Genomic DNA, 18,088 nt, shown 5'->3' with positions numbered 1-18,088 from the left:
CCTTGCTTCCGTCTGTTCTGAATTTACTTTTATCTACACCATCACTCTCTTGTCTTACCTTTCCTGACTCTGAACTGATTATCTTTCCAGACCACCTTTTAGATGATTTTGCAAATCGAGAAAAACAGCATCTAGGAGGAGGAGGTCTCCCACGTAGTCATTTGCTCACATTTTGTACATTTTGGTGGTGGTCATCTTTTCACAACCGATATAATCATCGTAAGAAGACTTAATTTGGGAGGGGGAATTTTTTTTTTATTATTGGAGTATGGTTGCTTTACAATATTGGGTTAGTTTATACTATACAGTAAACTGAATCAGCTATACGTATACATAGATCCCCTGGGAGGGAGGATTTTTAACTTAATTCAGGGAGCCCCAGGATTTCAGACAGCGCTGTCCTCTGTCTGAATATAGGTCAACTCTCGTTTGGACCACGTCTTTCTTGATGCTTGCGATATTGTGGTTTATAATAAGAAATATATGTACTTGGTCTTTGTCCCCATTTCTGCACAGAGCTCCTAAAACCCTTGGAGTTTCCCAAGTGTTGAGAGCCTGAAAGGTGTCTCTTGTTATGTTCAAGAGGTGTGCCCTTTGGAACTCACTTAAGGATGGTAGCTGGTTGCCAGGGAAACCAACCAGCGACTAAAGGGTTGGAATTTTCATTCCCACCCCCCTGACCTCCCGGGAGGGGGAGAGGGCCTGGGGGTTGAATCCATCACCAATGGCCAATAATTTAATCAATGGTGCCTGTGTCATGAAGCCTCCATAAAACCCCCAAAGGGCAGGGTTCAAATAGTTTCCTAGTTCGTGAACACATGGAGGTACCGGGAAAGTGACAGCCTGGAGAGGGTGCGGGGGTCCCCTGCCCCCTCCCCAGACCTCACCCTCTGCATCTGTCCCATCTGGCTGTTCCTGAGTTATCTGCTTTTATAATAAACCGGCGATCTAGTGAGTAAAATATTTCCTGACTTCTGTGAGCCATTCTAGCAAATTAACTGAACCCAAGGAGGGGTCATGGCAACCTTCCATCTATAGCCGGTTGGTCCGAAGCACAGGTGACCACCTGGTGTCGGAATTGTGGTGGAGGGAGGGGTAGTCCTGTGGGACTGAGCCCTTCACCTGTGGGGTCTGAGGCTACCTCGAGATGTGTCAGAATGGAGTTGAACTGTAGGACACCCAGCTGGAGTCGCAGAATTGCTTGTTGGTCTTGGAAAAGCCACACTTGGGAACTGGTGATCAAAATCTTAGAGCTTTTCAGAGGTGCCTTATTAATTCTCCATAAATGCCCATATATTTATTGCATTTATTCCTAATTATTTTATGAAATGCTGATGTTTGTTTCGGTTCTGAATAGGGTTTATTAAAAATATTACAAACCCTGAACACAACAGAATAAATAAAATATTTAAAAGTCAAAAATAAATGAGCACACATGTCGTCACATCTGCCATGCCGTGCTTTTCTCCAGATGCGATTTCCTTCCTCCCCCGAGACGTAAGCCCTATCCCAGGTGTGGTGTTACCCGTTCTCCTGTTTCTCGTTACATGGGTGTGTCTCTGAAATTTAATTTTGCATTTTTTCATCCTGACATAAGCAGAGTAATATCTGTGATTTGCTTTCTTTGCACCATAAATTTGTTTCCTGGGGTCGTTATAACAAATGACTACAAATCAGGTGGGTTAAAACCACAGACATTCATCCTTCTCCCGTTCCTGGAGACCAGACGTCTGAGGTCAAGGTGTCCCAGGGCTGCGCTCCCTCCAGAGGCTCCAGGGGAGGGTCCTTCCCGCCTCTTCCAGCTTCTGGGGGCTCCAGGCGTCCCTGGGCTCGTGGCTGCATCCCTCCCATCTCTGCCTCTCTTCACGTGGCTTCTCCTCTGTGTCTGGGTCTCTCCTCTTCTGTCTCTTAGAAGGACCCTGTCATTGGATGTAGGGCCACCCTCATCCAGGAGGACCACATCTCGGAACGTTCATGGCTGCAAAGACCCCATTTCCAAATACAGTCCTGTTCAGGGACTAGGGCTTCAGCATGTCTTTTGAGGGGTCACAGTTTACCCCAAAGCACTTAGTATTAAATGTTGGAGATCTGCCCGTGCTGGTGCATGTAGAAGTAGGTTATTGATTTCCGTCCCTGTGAAGTGGTCCACCTGCACATACATCATGGTTCAGATTCATTCTCAGGGTCAAGGACACTTGGGTTCTTTCCGGTTCTTTCCTGTTACCACAGCTATGCCATGATGGGTCCTCCACAGATCTCCACATCTCACTTCCTCTAGGGAATATCACAGGCAGTGACATTTTAAGGCTAGAAGGTTCTCACATGTTCACGTTTCCTGGGAATTCCATTTGGTTTTCCCAGTGCACAATCCAGGTACTGAGAATTCCCAGTGGTTTACATCTTCATCATATGCGTTAAGTGTTGGACTTTTCAGTCTTTGCCAACTTGGGTCAACCGCCAAGCTCTTCAGTCCTGGAGCGGGAAATGGCATTTGCTGTGTTTTAATTTGCATTTGCATTTCCCGAAATGTCCTTGTGGTTGAACGGTCTCCGTGAGATCATTTGGCATCTGGATGCTGGTTTCTGGGAAATGCCTTTTCCCCATTTTTCTAGGGGGTGTTTAGCCTTTCTGTTTTGGATTCATCTCTGTTCTTTATTCTGGCTGCTGATTTGTATCGGTTATGTATGTTGCCAATACTTTTTGCTTTGTATTTCCTGCTTCAAGAACATACAAAAAAGTAATATTGTATGGTTATAACCAAAGATATTAGAACACAGGAGAAAAATATTTTGAAAATGGAGAAACAAAAAAATAGATCCATGTATATCTGTGTGTATATCTACACACACGTACGTATACATGCATACATACATATGGAGTATATGGCATGTATCGTTTGTGGAATGCACACTGATTTATAACTTCCTAGATGCACACAGTTATATGGAAGACTATTTATTCAAGGGACATGATTCCTTCCCAAGTAATTTTGATATTTTAAGAAATACTGGGCTTCTCTGGTGGTGCACTGGTTCAGAATCCACCTGGCAATGCAGGGGACACGGGTTCGAGCCCTGGTCCGGGAAGATCCCACATGCTGCGGAGCAACTAAGCCCGTGCGCCACAACTACTGAGCCTGTGCTCTAGAGCCCGTGAACCACAACTGCTGAGCCCGCATGCCACAACTACTGAAGCCCATGCACCTAGAGCCCGTGCTCCACAACAAGAGAAGCCACCGCAATGAGAAGCCCGTGCACCGCAAAGAAGAGTAACCCCCGGCTTCCCTGGTGGCGCAGTGGTTGAGAATCTGCCTGCCAATGCAGAGGATACGGGTTCGAGCCCTGGTCTGGGAAGATCCCACATGCCGCGGAGCAACTGGGCCTGTGAGCCACAATTACTGAGCCTGCACGTCTGGAGCCTGTGCTCCGCAACAAGAGAGGCCACGATAATGAGAGGCCCGTGCACCACGATGAAGAGTGGCCCCCACTTGCCGCAACTAGAGAAAGCCCTCGCACAGAAACGAAGACCCAACACAGCCATAAAAATAAATAAATAAATAAACCCAAAGTTTAAAAAAAAAAAAAAAAAAAATTTAAAAATAAAAGAGTAACCCCCGCTTGCCGCAACTAGAGAAAGCCCGCACGCAGCAACGAAGACCCAACGCAGCCAAAAATGAATGAATGAATGAATGAATAAATTAAAAAAAAAAAAGAAATATTAAGATTCCAAAATTTCTATCACATTATCAGAAGAATCACATTATAACGGCCTCACTGATTACAATGTTCAGTATACTCTGAGCCTGTACTGCCTGTGGTGATGGCTTTATGATTCATTGTATGTGGGAACATGGAAATATAATTTCAAAATATAGGAAAACAGTGTTAAAGAAAATAAATGTCTATTTCATTTTAAAAAACAACAAAAAAAGAATAGACAAAAAAGTGATTTTACCAATTCCATCACTGACATCTTCTACTTTCTAATAGATTTTCAGTCTCAATTTTTTTTTTAAGCCATATGCTTATTTAATCTGCATATATGGATCAGACTGTCTCCTTTGACTGTGTGCTGCTTTTGAAAATGTTCCCATCTACTCTATAGGCAATTAAATAGTAGCTCATGTCCTGGTAGCTAATTTGTTATTTTGAAGGGAAAACATCTAATGTTTCTCTCTGAAGAATACTTATACCTATTATCATTTGTATATTATACTTTATCATATGCTATGTTGTATATCATTCCTATCTTACTTTTTTTAGAATTTATTTATTTATTTTTGGTGGCGTTGGGTCTTCGTTGCTGCATGCGGGCTTTCTCTAGTTGTGGCGAACGGGGGCTACTCTTCGTTGCAGTGTGCGGGCTTCTCATTGTGGTGGCTTCTCTTGTTGCAGAGCTTGGGCTCTAGGCATGCGGGTTTCAGTAGTTGTGGCGTGCGGGCTCAGTAGTTGTGGCTCACGGTCTCTAGAGCGCAGGCTCAGTAGTTGTGGCACACGGGCTTAGTGGCTCCGCGGCATGTGGGATCTTCCCGGACCAGGGCTCAAACCTGTGTCCCCTGCATTGGCAGGCGGATTCTTAACCACTGTGCCATGAGGGAAGTCCTCCTATCTTACTTTTTAAAAAATAAAGTATCAGTTTAATTTTATAAAAACCTGACCTATGGGGCACAGGGTTAGGCAACTATGGGTTGGCTGCATGGTTTTGAGAATAAAGTTTTATTGGCACACATGGCTGCTTTCATGTTACAAAGGCAGAGTTGAGTAGTTACAACAGAGACCAGAAAGCCCACAGAAGTCAAAAGTATTTCTTATCTGGCCGTTTGCAGACAAAGTTGGCTGGCTCTGACCTAGAGAGATGACTGCATTTTAGTTTCCTTTCACTCCCTTATTTGGGTAGTGTGGATAAGTACATTCCCTAGAAGGGGTGGTCTTTATTTCTAGAATGATTCTGACCGTCGTGGAGCCTTATTCTGTAATACCCTGTGGGATTCTGTTCCCCAACGACTTCATTGAGCAGTTGCTTATTGATATTTATCCTGGAGCTGGAGATCCCCTTTCTGTGCTGTTTTTTGACAAGTGTGGATGGTAAAGTTTTGATGATTTGTTACAAAGAAAAAAAAAAAAAAAGGAAGAAAGAAAGAAAAGAGAGAGAGAATTAAGAAGCTTTTCTATTTCCCACCCTTTTGCTTCAGAATAGTCTAATTGTCATGAGAAGCTTTTGAAAAGTGGAACGGTTCCCTTTGAAAACTCTCAGGGTTTGGGAATTTTCGGAAAAGGCATTCTAAGTCAGCTTTCAAAATGCCTTCAATGCTTATTGCTTGGTTGAGGGTTTCTTCCTCCTCTGTGGTTAGTTCTGGCAGCATTCTCATATCAATAGAATCGTCTGTTTCAAGTTTTAGAATTAATGTGTTGTTACTAAGTCTCTTTCCTCCAGCCCAGGAATGCTCCTGATTCCAGTTGAATGAAATCAGCTACTCCCCTGGGCTCCTTTTAGACCTTCATTAACTCTTTTCAGTTTGCTTTTTCATCAGCTCACCTTTTAGTCTCTCAATTCTCAAGCAAAGGATTTAAAAATTTTTCAAATTTTAGGTTCTTTTGCTAGCAAAACATCCGTGCTTGGACATACTCACTCCCTATTCCTCCAGGAATCCCTCTACATCCCGAGAGAGTAGGTGTAGTTCTTTCTTTGTGGTCCAACATTGAAGTGAAACTTTTACCTATGAATCACTTTTTAAAAATCTTTTGATCATCACATGCACATTTGGATTTAAAATGTGCAACCACAGGGCACTGAGTAATGGTTCTTTTATATATAAGAGAGGAAATTATGGAAACTGTAGAATTACATAGTGGAAGCCTATTTGTTACCATGGCAATAAAGCAAAAGTGATGTGAGTTGTAAAGAGAAAAAAGCTGTAGGACAATGGCAGGCTCTGATGTCATCTTTATAATGATGATTGTATATCATCATTATACGTATTATTTCGTTACGCGTACGTGTGTGTGTGTGCATTGTGTGAAGTCTGCAAGGATGTGCCCTCAGTCCCTGGGGGGCCGGGGGGTTGGGAGTCTTGAGGATTTATGTGTCTTTATGTCCCTTTATGTCATTTAATGGCATTCTTTTATATCACTCCGAAACCTCTATTCTACACCTTATCAAAAGCCGTGGACTTGATTCCAAATTCAGAGCTGGTCCCCTGGGTAAACCAGTTAGTACCTTGAAAAACCCCAGCAGGTTGATACATTTATAAAGATAAGAGGCTTCATTGGTTCTTTCTACAGGCAAGTCAAGACCATTCCACATGTCTGTGCCGTAGGGTCAGGGAAGGTCTTCAGAGGGCGTGCGTGCCCTTCAGGCATCTAGGAAGCAGGCAGTAGCTTCATAAATCAAATCCAGCTCCGATACAGAAAACCTGCATCTCTCAGGCCGTCGGGCCCTTGCATTTGGGGGCGTCATCCTGGTTCCCTCCCCCCACTCCCTCAAGATCAACGTGTACCACGAAAAAGCACGAATTTCAATGCCGACTGCATCTGGTCCCCTGGTCGGGGCTCCTGTCCAATAAGCCCTTTGAAATTCCCTGTATCAGGTCTCCAGTTACAAATGACCACGTCTCCCCTGTGCAATGTGCCCTTGTCAGAATAACATATATGGTTGGCCGTGGTTGGTTCCCTTCACCATGCATCTGAATCTGTCCAGTGAAGACAGGAGATCAGAAAGTCTGGTCCTCGGACGGATGCGCTCAGCGGGTGAGAGGCCTAACTGAGCACCTCAAGGACACACGTCCAGGGAGCCTTCTCTCCCGCCTGAGTCCCGAGCTGCTCTGTTGTCGGGGACCGAGCATCCAAATGCAAGCACGCTGTCCCAGCAGCTTAAGACACGTGACACCCCCAGGTGACATTCCATCATGTCGTAGGGACCCACCATCGTGACTCCACGCTCCTTGGAGGTCAGCCTCTCGTCGGAGATGCTGGATGACCCAGGGGAAGCCCAAGGTCATCACGGGGTCCTCATAAGAGAGGTTGGGGGGCTGAGGGTCAGAGAGGGAGAAGTGACGGCAGAAGCAGAGGTCATGGATTCCTGGCTTTGAAGGTGGAACAGAGGACCATGGGCCAGGGGATGCAGTGGCCTCTCAGAGCTGAAAGAGGCAAGGAAACAGCTTCTCCCCGTGACACCTGCAGAAGGAATGCAGCGCTGCCCACACCTGGATGTTCGCCCGGATTCACTGTATGCTTCTGACCTCCTAGAATTTGAAGAAGATGGTACCTTTGTGCTGTTTTGAGCCACCAATTTTGTGATAATTTGCAAGAGCCCCCAGAGGAAATTCATACACTCTCCTCTCTCCTTGGATCTCAAGTGTCCAGACCATCATCTTGTGGCTTTTTAAGCTCATTGGCTTCAGATCCTGCCTTTCCGGGGCAGGTTGATAAGACTCACCTCTCAGGTGGGTGCCTGCATCACCTGCCTGTGCCGGGCGCTGCCCGAGACACCACGAGGGAATCCTTCTTGAAACATCAGCCCCTCCCATCCTGATGATGCCTTTGACACACGTTTTAGCAACACCCAGATGGCACCCACGACGTGCTGGATGTTGCACAGCACTTCGTAAACGTTGGCGTATTTAATCTGTATTCCAAGACCATGGGGTGGGCACGAATACTGCCCCCAGTTTACCGAGGGGGACATGGAGGGATTTTTTTTTTTTTAATTAGAAACGATTCGGTTTTATGAATGAACATATATTAAAATTCACAGTTTATAGTCGAAATAAAGTCTTTCAAAAATCCACTGTAGGATCGTTGATCAAAGCAAAGATGACAAGCATTCAAGAAACATCCTTGCCCTTCCGATACCGTGATCTGAGGACGGTGCACGGCACGTACCAAGCATGACGGAGTGTGTTTCCTGGGTGCCGTGTGCTGGGAAATGAGTATCGGATTCTGAATAGACAACAAGGTGCTCTAAACAGTGTTCCCTCTGGGATAAATAACATCTCCCATGTTCTATACACCTTAAGAGAAAAAAAAAAAAAGATCCCATCACCTCAGATGGGATTCCCTAGGAGGCATGGAGCAGGGAGTCAGTCAAGGCGTGATGTCCTTCAGACTGGTGACATCTACCTGCACAGAGCTGTGAAGACAGTTAATAGGGCATCGGGAGGTATGTCCCAACATCGTACCAGGCAATGGGTACTCTTGCTTTCTCAGCAATTTTCATGAGCGCTGAAAGGAGGAGGACGGTGCCAGTGATCTGCCCTTGCAGTGGACGCAGGACACAAAGGGTGCAGCCCTTGGAGGGGGTTGAAGGCTGGGCTAAGGTCCAAGGAGCCTGAACCAGGCTGGGACCATCGGTGGTGCAGAAATAGCTCAAGATGAGAGTGGCCATGCTGTCATTTCTCCCTTGTCTGCTGGGTCCCTCATCAGAACCCTAGATCCCCACAGATGGCGTGAGCTACCCCCTTCTCCATTCTCCCCAGGACAACTGGTCCCAGCTCCAATGAGTGTCTTAGACGTTGGCTCTGGGCTTCCTCCCAGGACGCCCGATAATGGATGTCAGTAGTGATGTTATTACAGATGGCCAGTAGGCACACGAAAAGGTGCTCAACATCACTAATAGAGAAATGCAAATCAAAACTACAGTGAGGTATCACCTCACACTGGTCAGAATGACCATCATTAAAAAGTCTACATGTAACAAATGCTGAGGAGGACGTGGATAAAAGGGAACCCTCCTACCCTGTTGGTGGGAATGTAAGTTGGTGCAGCCACTATGGAGAACAGTATGGAGATTCCTCAGAAAACTAAAAATAGAATTACCATATGATCCAGCAATCCTACTCCTGGACATGTATCCAGACAAAACTCTAATTCAAAAAGATACACGCACCCCAGTGTTCATTGCAGCACTATTTACAATAGCCAAGACATGGAAACAACCTAAATGTCCATCAACAGATGAATGGATAAAGAAGGTGTAGTACATGTATACAATGGAATACTACTCAGCCATAAAAAAAGAACGAAATAATGCCATTTGCAGCAACATGGATGGACCTGGAGATGATCATACTAAGTGAAGTAAGTCACACAGAGAAAGACAAATACCATCTGATCTCACTTATATGTGGAATCTAAAATATGGTACAAATGAACTTATCTACCAAATAGGAACAGACTCACAGACATAGAGAACAGAGTTGTGGTTGCCAAGGGGGAGGGGAGGTGGGGGAGGGACGGTGTGGGAGTTTGGGATTAGCAGATGCAACCTATTGTATATAGGATGGGTAAACAACAAGGTCCTACTGTAGAGCACAGGGAACTCTATTCAGTATCCTGTGATAAACCATCATGGAAAAGAACATGAAAAAAGAAAATGTCTATATGTGTACAACTGAGTCACTTTGCTGTACAGCAGAAATTAGCACAACATTGTAAATCAACTGTATTTCAAAAAAACCCCCACGAAACAGCGATGTTGTAGGATCAGATGCATCCAGCCTCCAGAGCGTCCCGTGTACTGGAGGGCATGGTGGGGTGGACCTGGGGTCTGGTTAGAGGCCGGTGCAGAGGGGCAGAAGGAGATCGTTTTGAAAACGATCCTAGAGACCACATCACGCGGTCTTGACTGGTTGCCCGTGGAAAGTGAACCAAGAAAGACTCGGGTCATTTGGGGTTTGTGACTCAGGGAAATCGGGGTGCGTGGTGGTGGCTGTCCAAGAAACGGGGCAACCGGCAGGTGGGGATGGAAGGATGATTGACCCTGAGGTGTGTACGTAGGGCCTCTACCTCTGGATGCCATCTGGGCCGCCATGAGCGTCTGTCTGCAGCTCAGAGGTGCACATGGAATTTGTGGTTGCAAACATGCAGGCAGGAAGGGAGGTGACCCATGGGGCCATGGCCATGGGTGTGGGTGACACACCCATCATGACTGATGAGGAAGATGGGGAGGGTTGGAGTCTCTGGAAGAAGCAAGACCTGGCCATTCCGTGCAGCACCTCCCCTCCCTCCTCTCTGCCCCTCATTTTCGTGATTTGTTCATTCTGGATAATACCATCTCCTAAGACTGTTGTGTGCATTGCTGACATAATACATGGGAAAGCATTTGCAACACTGTAAAGCCCTGTATAATTATGTAGTTATAAGGCATTCGTGTTCCCCTCTCACCGCACACAGCTCGCGGCTCTGTTATGCACAGTGTAAACCCCACCCTCTGCTCTCTTTCCTTCGCTTTATTTTATTTTATTTTACTTAGTTTTTGTGCGCTTGTACCCAGCCCTCGACCCACCGCCTCTGCTGGTCGTCTGCTCCAGGGGCGCGGGGGCTCTTATCTAAATGATCTTTCTTGGCTTTCTTGGCTTCATGCAGAGAAAAGCTTCAGCTGTAAATATACACGGTGCTCTCCCCAGCCCTATGCCCCAGGCCCCCGGCGGGCATCTGTCCTTCAGGGATTCCGAAGCCTCTGATAAAAGCCACCATGTTTCCTATTGGGGTTTGGCTTCACATTTGAGACATCTCTGCTTTCTTACAAGTTTCCAAGAGGATCTTAGTTTTGTTGTTTTTTTAAGCTGCAGGTAAAATGGGAGATGTTATTTATCCCAGAGGGACCACTGTTTAGAGTATCTTGTTGCTTATTCAGAATCCGACTCTCATTTCCCAGCACATGGCACCCAGGAAACACACTTCATCATGCTTGGAAGAGCTCCTATCAATGGCAAGTGAACAGGGACAGATAATCCAGTTGTACTTGGAGCTGCAGCAGGTGTACCTGGGAGGTACAGCCTTCATTTTAAAAACTGTAGGAGGCACCGTCCTCAGATCACGGTATCAAAAGAACAAGGATGTTTCTTGATTGCTTGTCATCTTTATTTTGATCAAGGATCCTACAGCGGATTTTTGAAACGCATTATTTAGACTGTGAACTGTGAATTTTATATGTGTTCTTTCATAAAACTGAATGGTTATTAATATGTTAAAAAAAAAAATCCCTGCATATCCTCCTCTGTAAATTAGAGGCTGTATTTGTGTGCACGCCGTGGTGTTGGAATACAGATTAAATGTGCCAACATTTACGAAGTGTTTTCCAATATCCAGCACGGCCTGGGTGCCATGTGGATGTTTCTGAGATGTGTTTTGAAGGCATCATCAGGAATGGTGGGGGCGGGGCATGCTTCAGAAGGATTCCCTCGTGGTGTTCAGGGCAGTGCCTGGCATAGGTAAGTGTTGTAGGAGTTTCTGCTGCTCCCACGGAAGCTGCTTGGACCAGTACCATGACCACTTTTGTCTGTTGGGTTCTAGCTCAAAGGGGTTTGGGGAAAGGTGTGCTGCTTTTTGGATAACCTGAAGACATCCTCATTTAAATATAGAGTTGGGACGTGTAGTCAACGGCTCGGGCTGCCCCAGTAGAACACTGCAGACGGGGCAGCTTAAACAACAGACATTTGTTTCTCCAGGTTCTGGAGGCTGGGAGTCTGAGATCACGGCGTGGGCAGATCAGTCCCTGGCGAGGCTGTCTTCCTGGCTTACAGATGCCACCTTCTTGCTGTGTCCTCACGTGGTGGAGAGGGAGTTCTGGGGCATCTTCCTCTCCTTTAAGGACACTAATCCCATCCTGGGGGCCCCACCCTCATGACTTCATCTAACCCTAATCCCCTCCCAAAGGCTCCATCTCCTCATAGCACCCCGTCGGGGATCAGAGCTTCAGTGTATGAACGCGGGGGTCACGCACATTCCGTCCATAGCAGGACGTAGGCATTCACTGGACACCTGTTTAAGAAGCATCTCCCACCCGCCATGGACGTTGCTGGTCTCGGGTCCATGTGGCAGAACCTGAGCATCGGGGGCCAGACACCCACACAAACACCCGGCATCCGGGTGAGGAAGCTGAGGCTAACGGAGAGTGGGTGGCTCCAGCAAGGTCTCCTGGGTCACGAGAGGTGATGCAGAAATTGAACCCTGGCCCTGGGACCCGCAGTTCTTTGGTGCCACTCCCTCCTCCAGAGGATGTAGCTAAATGTCCCAAAGTTAAAGTTGGGCGTGGGGGAGCATGTGTGTTGTGCATGTGACCGAGTGTATGTGTGTGCCTGCTTATACACACACGTGTGCATCTCAGCGTCTGCCAGACTTCCTTCCTTTCACTCAGGCGTGATGTGTCATTACCCTGATGGGTGAGGGTTAGGACGGTGAGATCGGATGTCAGGAAGAAGAAATGCATAAAACCGTCCATTTCGTGAGCTGTCAAAACATTTAGGAATTAAAAAGTACAAATGAGATCTCATTTCCTCTAACTTTATCATCTGCCCAGGGCTTGGAAATGTTCTGCAAATGCTCGGGGGTGGCTGTTTTTAGCCCAGCATCCATCATGTGTTTAAGTGGGGTAAGTGGATGAGATTAATTCTCCACGAGATGCATGAGCACGAAGAACAGCTCTTTTCTTTTTTTCGTGTCCTTTTCTATGTGAGAGAACTCCCTGGCTGGGCAGGGCCACCCTGGGTGAGCGTGTGTGGGCACATGGGAGTATATGCATGTAAGTGTGAATGTATGTGTGTGCATGTAAATGTATTTGTATGCATGGGTGTACGTGTGTGTGCGTGTGAATGTGTGTGCGGATGGGTGTATCTCTGTGTGTGTGTGTGGATGGGTGTATCTGTGTGCATGTAAATGCATGTGTGTGCATGTGAATGGGTGTGTATGGGTGTATATGTGTGTGTGCGTGTGAATGTGTGTGTGGATGGGTGAATGTGTGTGTGTGGATGGGTGTATGTGTGTGTGTGCATGTGAATGTGTGTGTATGGGTGTATGTGTGTGCATGTGAATGTGTGTGTGTGGATGAGTGTATATGTGTGTGTGCATGTGACTGCATGAGGGTGAATGTGTGTGCATGGGCATGTGTGTGTGCATGTGAATGCATGTGTGTGCATGGGTATATGTGTGTGTGCATGTGACTGTGTGCATGGAGGTATACGTGTGTGCATGTGACTGTGTGGATGGGTGTATCTGTGTGTGCATGTAAATGTGTGCATGTAAATGCATGTGTGTGCATGTTAATGCGTGTGTGTGATGGGTATATATGTGTGTGTGCATGTGGATGTGTGTGCATGGCAGTATATGTGTGTCCATGTGAATGTGTGTGTGGATGGGTGTATATGTGTGTGCACGTGGCTGTGTGTGTGTGGATGGGTGTATATGTGTGTGTGCATGGCAGTATATGTGTGTGCATGTGACTGTGTGTGTGTGTGTGGATGGGTGTATATGTGTGTGTGCATGTGACTGTATGCATGGGGGTATATGTGTGTGCATGTGAATGTGTGTGCATGGGGGTATATGTGTGTGAATGTGTGTGTGGATGGGTGTATATGTGTGAGTGCATGTGACTGTGAATGGGTGTATATGTGTGTGTGCATGTGAATGTGTGTGTGTGGATGGGTGTATGTGTGTGTGTGCATGTGAATGTGTGTGTGGATGGGTGTATATGTGTGTGTGCATGGGGGTATATGTGAGTGCATGTGACTGTGTGTGGATGGGTGTATATGTGTGAGTGCATGTGACTGTGTGTGCATGTGACTGTGTGTGGATGGGTGTATATGTGTGTGTGCATGTGACTGTGTGTATGGCTGTATATGTGTGTGAATGTGAATGTGTGTATGGCTGTATATTGTGTGTGCATGTGACTGTGTGTGGATGGGTGTATATGTGTGTGTGCATGTGACTGTGTGTGGATGGGTGTATGTGTGTGAATGCATGTGACTGTGTGTGTGTATGGGTGTATATGTGTGTGTGCATGTGACTGTGTGTGGATGGGTGTATATGTGTGTGTGCATGTGACTGTGTGTGTGTATGGGTGTATATGTGTGAGTGCATGTGATTGTGTGTGTGTGTGTGTATGGCTGTATATGTGTGAGTGCATGTGACTGTGTGTGCATGGGGGTATATGTGTGTGCATGTGACTGTGTGTGCATGGGGGTATATGTCTGTGCTTCGAAGTCCCTTGCCTACAGAAACACGATCATCAGCAGAATTCCACTGCAGTCCCGTCTCCTGGCAGTAGCTGAATTTTGGGCACAGTGCTGTGTCCTTGGGGCATCCCAAGCTCATGTCCAGCACGGCACAGGCAGTATCTTCTGAAACTGCCATCCTTGTGTTTTAGTTGGACGTGCTGATCACAAGGACTGTTACCCAGACAAGAGGACTTTCAACCTGTGGGGGAAATGGACCCCCAGATAAGGCCCGCTGGAGGACCCAAAAGAGGCAGCCTCTAAGAGGGGGCTGGACACACCCTAGGGAAATCCCAGGAGCGGGGGAGCCTGCAGCTGCAACAAAGCAGGGCTTTCTGATGGAGGTGACTCACTCTGGGGGTGAAACGTGGCGGGGGGTTTCTGGGCATGGACCCCTGAATCCTCAGCCTGGGGAATGGCTGACTTACGAGCCAAGCTCGTCCCAGGAGCTGATTGAAGGATGCGTTTGCCGAGGAGGTGTAAGTCCATCCGAACAAGAACGTCTCAGACACCACTAAAGGGAAGACCGGTTCCTCTGTCTTGTAATAACCTATAACGGAAAATCATCTGGAAAATAGATGTGTGGGACCCTCCCAGCTTTCACCCTGTGGCCCACGCTCTTCATGTGGCTGTTCCTAATCTGGATTTTATCATAAAAGTGGAATCACGAGGAGATGCCGTCTTGAATTCTGTGAGTCGTTCTTGGAAATCCTCAACCCTGCGGGGGTCCTGGGTACCCCAATACCTATAGTCAGTGGGTCCGGAGCGCAGGAGGACCCCAGAGACACGTGGTGAGGGCAGTTAAGGAGAACTGAGGCCATAAACACGCCCAGAGAGGCTTTGCCAACTCTGGGTAGACAGCCCCAGAATCGAATCCCAGGACGCCCAGTTGAGGTGGAAACAGAACACTGGTCATAGCCACTGCCCCAGGAAGACAGGAAAATCCAACATCCGTTCCCAGAAAACAGACTCAGGGCACATGCGATGTGCAGGCAGTGTCTCCTATTTAAAATGAGTAAATCCTTTTTTTTGGAGGATTTTTTGTTTAATACATCTGAAAAGAATTGCATATACAAAAAAACAGATGTGAGAAAGCGTTGGATCAACACTGACGAATTGACAAGGGTGAGGACTTGGGGCTGGTGGAAAAGGTGACCTAAGCGTTTTTAAAAGTTGGAAACTGCAACCAAAATAAGATGAAAAAATCCCTATCAACACTTGGGGAGAAAACCCCAAAACACTTAGGAGTCTTCATAAGACTGCGTGTCAAATCAATATGTTTTATACTTTATAACTGACATATAACATTGTATAACTTTATCTCCATAAAAAAGTAGTAGAATCCTGTCTAAAGGAGCTCGTTGCTACAATGAAATGAATGTTTTTTCCTGAAGAGGCAGACTGTTCCCTTCATGGCCCCTGACCCCCTCCTGACCCCATGCCCACCCCTTCCCACCCATCCCAACACATGAGAACACAGGCTTTCCAATAATGCGTGTTCCTCTCTGCAGACTTTCTCGCAAACCTTCAAGCTCCTCCGGGGAGATGCCCATGTGTTTCAGATTGTCCTCGTCAATTCGTGTCTTGACCGTAGGGTCCCAGGATCTTGCTTCCTTGAGTATGGGACCTGGTAACATCAAAGGAACAGTTTACCTGGCTGCCCTCAGCAATTTCCCATCTTTGTCATGTTCAGTGTTTTTGGCAGGTGGGTACACAGCCCTCTTGGGAGATCAGATGGGGAGGTGTTGGTCTTCCAGACAATATCTTCAAAGTCGCAGCTTCTCTGCCTGTCACATGGCTCCGTGGAGTAAAGGAAGCTTTGCCCTTCACTTCTCTTTTTAACCTTCTCCAGCCCGCTTATAAGTGCTGGGGGACATTTGTCATCACGACTTCCGAGATACCCCTTTTGAGCACGTCTGAATGCAGAAAGTGTGACCGTGGGGTTGTTTCCTGGCCTGGATGTGTTCCTGAGGGTCCTACAATGGTACACTCTTAGAGGCACACGAGAAGGACCAGGGTTGGGCGAGTTAGCGGATTTCCAAAAGTTTGTTACATGCGATGAGCTGAAAAGTCATTGTCATGACAATAAGATGAGGGAATTCTGTTGGTTCCTGGATATTGAATCGTAGCCCCAAAGCCCCTCACTTCCCACAAGGTCTAATCCCTTGAACTTCTCCGCCAGGTTCTTTTAATCCATGGGTTCTTTTTTTTTTTTTTGCAATTTTTTAAAAATTATGGTTGATTTACAATGTTTCAGGTGTACAGCAAAGTGATTCAGTTATATATATATATATATATTCTTTTTCTGATTCTTTTCCATTATAGGTTCTTACAAGATATTGAATATAGTTCCCTGTGCTGTACAGTAGGACCTTGTTGTTTATCTATTTTACATATAATAGTGTGTGTCTGTTAGTCCCAAACTCCTAATTTATCCCTACCCCTGTTTCCCCTTTGGTATCTGTAGCTCTGTTTTCTATGTCTGTGAATCTGTTTGTGTTTCATAAATAAGTTCTTTTGTATTATTTTTTAGACTCTGCATATAAGTGGTATCATATGGTATTTGTCTTTGTCTGACTTCACTTAGTATAATCATCTCTATGTCCATCCATGTAGCTGCAAATGGCATTATTTCATCCTTTTTCATGGCTGAGTAATACTCCATAACACACACACACACACACACACACACACACACACACACACACACACACACACACACACACACACACACACACACACACACACACACACACACACACACACACACACACACACACACACACACACACACACACACACACACACACACACACACACACACACACACACACACACACACACACACCCTCCCAACCCAAAACACAGGGTGTCTGGCATTCAAACCTTCCTCCTTCCCTCCTACTGCCCGAGGTCCACTTTTCTCAATCTCTTCTCAGCCTTTCAAGCTTTTTTTTGAACTTACAGTTCTCCTACTGTAACTCTCCTCACTGCATGGAAACCAAGAACGTTTCTGCTGTTTTGACGTTTCCATCTCAAATTGCTAAATGTCGTGCGTTCAACACAGAGGCCGAACAGTCATCTGCTTTGAGCCAACGTATAAGCATTTCAGTTTCATCAAGCGTTGGCCATACAGCAGAAATGAACTCCGCATTGTAAACCAACGATACTTCAATAAAAATAAATTTTTTAAAAAAGAGTTGGAGACCTGAGTATTTACACTGGGGTCTTCATATGCATCTGTCGAAATGGATTTACCCAATGTGGAAATACAACCCACGTGGGTGCACCTTCCTGCACCCACGGAGGCCGGGCTCCCCAAGCCTGTCCGGCTGGGCTTTGTGCCCGAGTCGATGGAACCAGGTCGGAGGTGCTGTGTCTCACCCACAGTGTCTGTGAGCGTGGAGACCCCCGTGTCTCTGCTGTGAAAGTTGACTCCTGTTCTCCTTTCCTTCTCCCTGCAGACCCCGGATGAGGGAGCCTGGACCTCCGTCTACGCGGCGGTCACCCCAGCGCTGGAAGGCCGTGGCGGCCGCTATCTTTACAACGAGAAAGAGACCAAGTCGCTGGCGGTCACGTACGACCTGGAGCTTCAGCGACAGCTGTGGGCCAGAAGTTGCCGGATGACGGGCATCGCCGATGTGACCCAGGAGGCCTTCTGGGGTTAGCCACCCGCCGGGGAGACCGTGATCCGCCAGGCGCTCGCAGGTGTGTCTGTGCTGGACCACATGTCTGCATCGTTCACGTCCCCTGCCCTTGGGGCTCTGTCTCCCCAGAGCCTCCTGTCGGCTTCCCTGCCCTGGGCTGGAACTTGAGGAGAAGAGGAGTGCTGAGTGTAACCCTCAGCCCTGAATCTTGTGATCCCCAATGTGTCCAGCTGTACCGGGTGCCCTGAGTCATTAAATCCTGCCAGCCATGCGGGCGGTGTTCTTGCTTGGCACAGAGGCGCCCAGGACCCTGGGGTAGAAACATCCGGGTGAAGCAAACACTTTCAAGGGAGCCTGGGACTGTTGGGCACTGGTGGCTTTGAGGGTGTCCTGTGTCCCCTGTTCTCTCACGCGCAATTTGTGCCAGAGATGCAGCTCTGATTTGTGGGTCCTG

The 18,088-nt window shown here is 46.9% G+C and overlaps 1 protein-coding gene across 1 annotated transcript in view; it reads left to right on the top strand.

The window, feature by feature from the left end:
• The window catches only part of LOC309652457 (polyprenol dehydrogenase-like), a 186,764-nt gene extending 168,861 nt beyond the window's left edge, over positions 1-17,903 (top strand). Inside the window, exon 7 of the mRNA XM_082446285.1 lies at positions 17,452-17,903. Within this exon, the coding sequence (XP_082302411.1) occupies positions 17,452-17,655 (204 nt within the window). The 3' untranslated portion in view covers positions 17,656-17,903. The remainder of the gene's footprint in view (positions 1-17,451) is intronic.
• The last annotated feature ends 185 nt before the right edge of the window (positions 17,904-18,088 follow it).

This window comes from Balaenoptera physalus (genome assembly GCF_965194825.1).
Source record: "Balaenoptera physalus genome assembly, chromosome: X".
Classification (NCBI taxonomy): Eukaryota; Metazoa; Chordata; class Mammalia; order Artiodactyla; family Balaenopteridae; genus Balaenoptera; species Balaenoptera physalus.
Note: the sequence above shows the minus strand (reverse complement) of the source record. Positions and strands in the feature narration are given on the sequence as shown.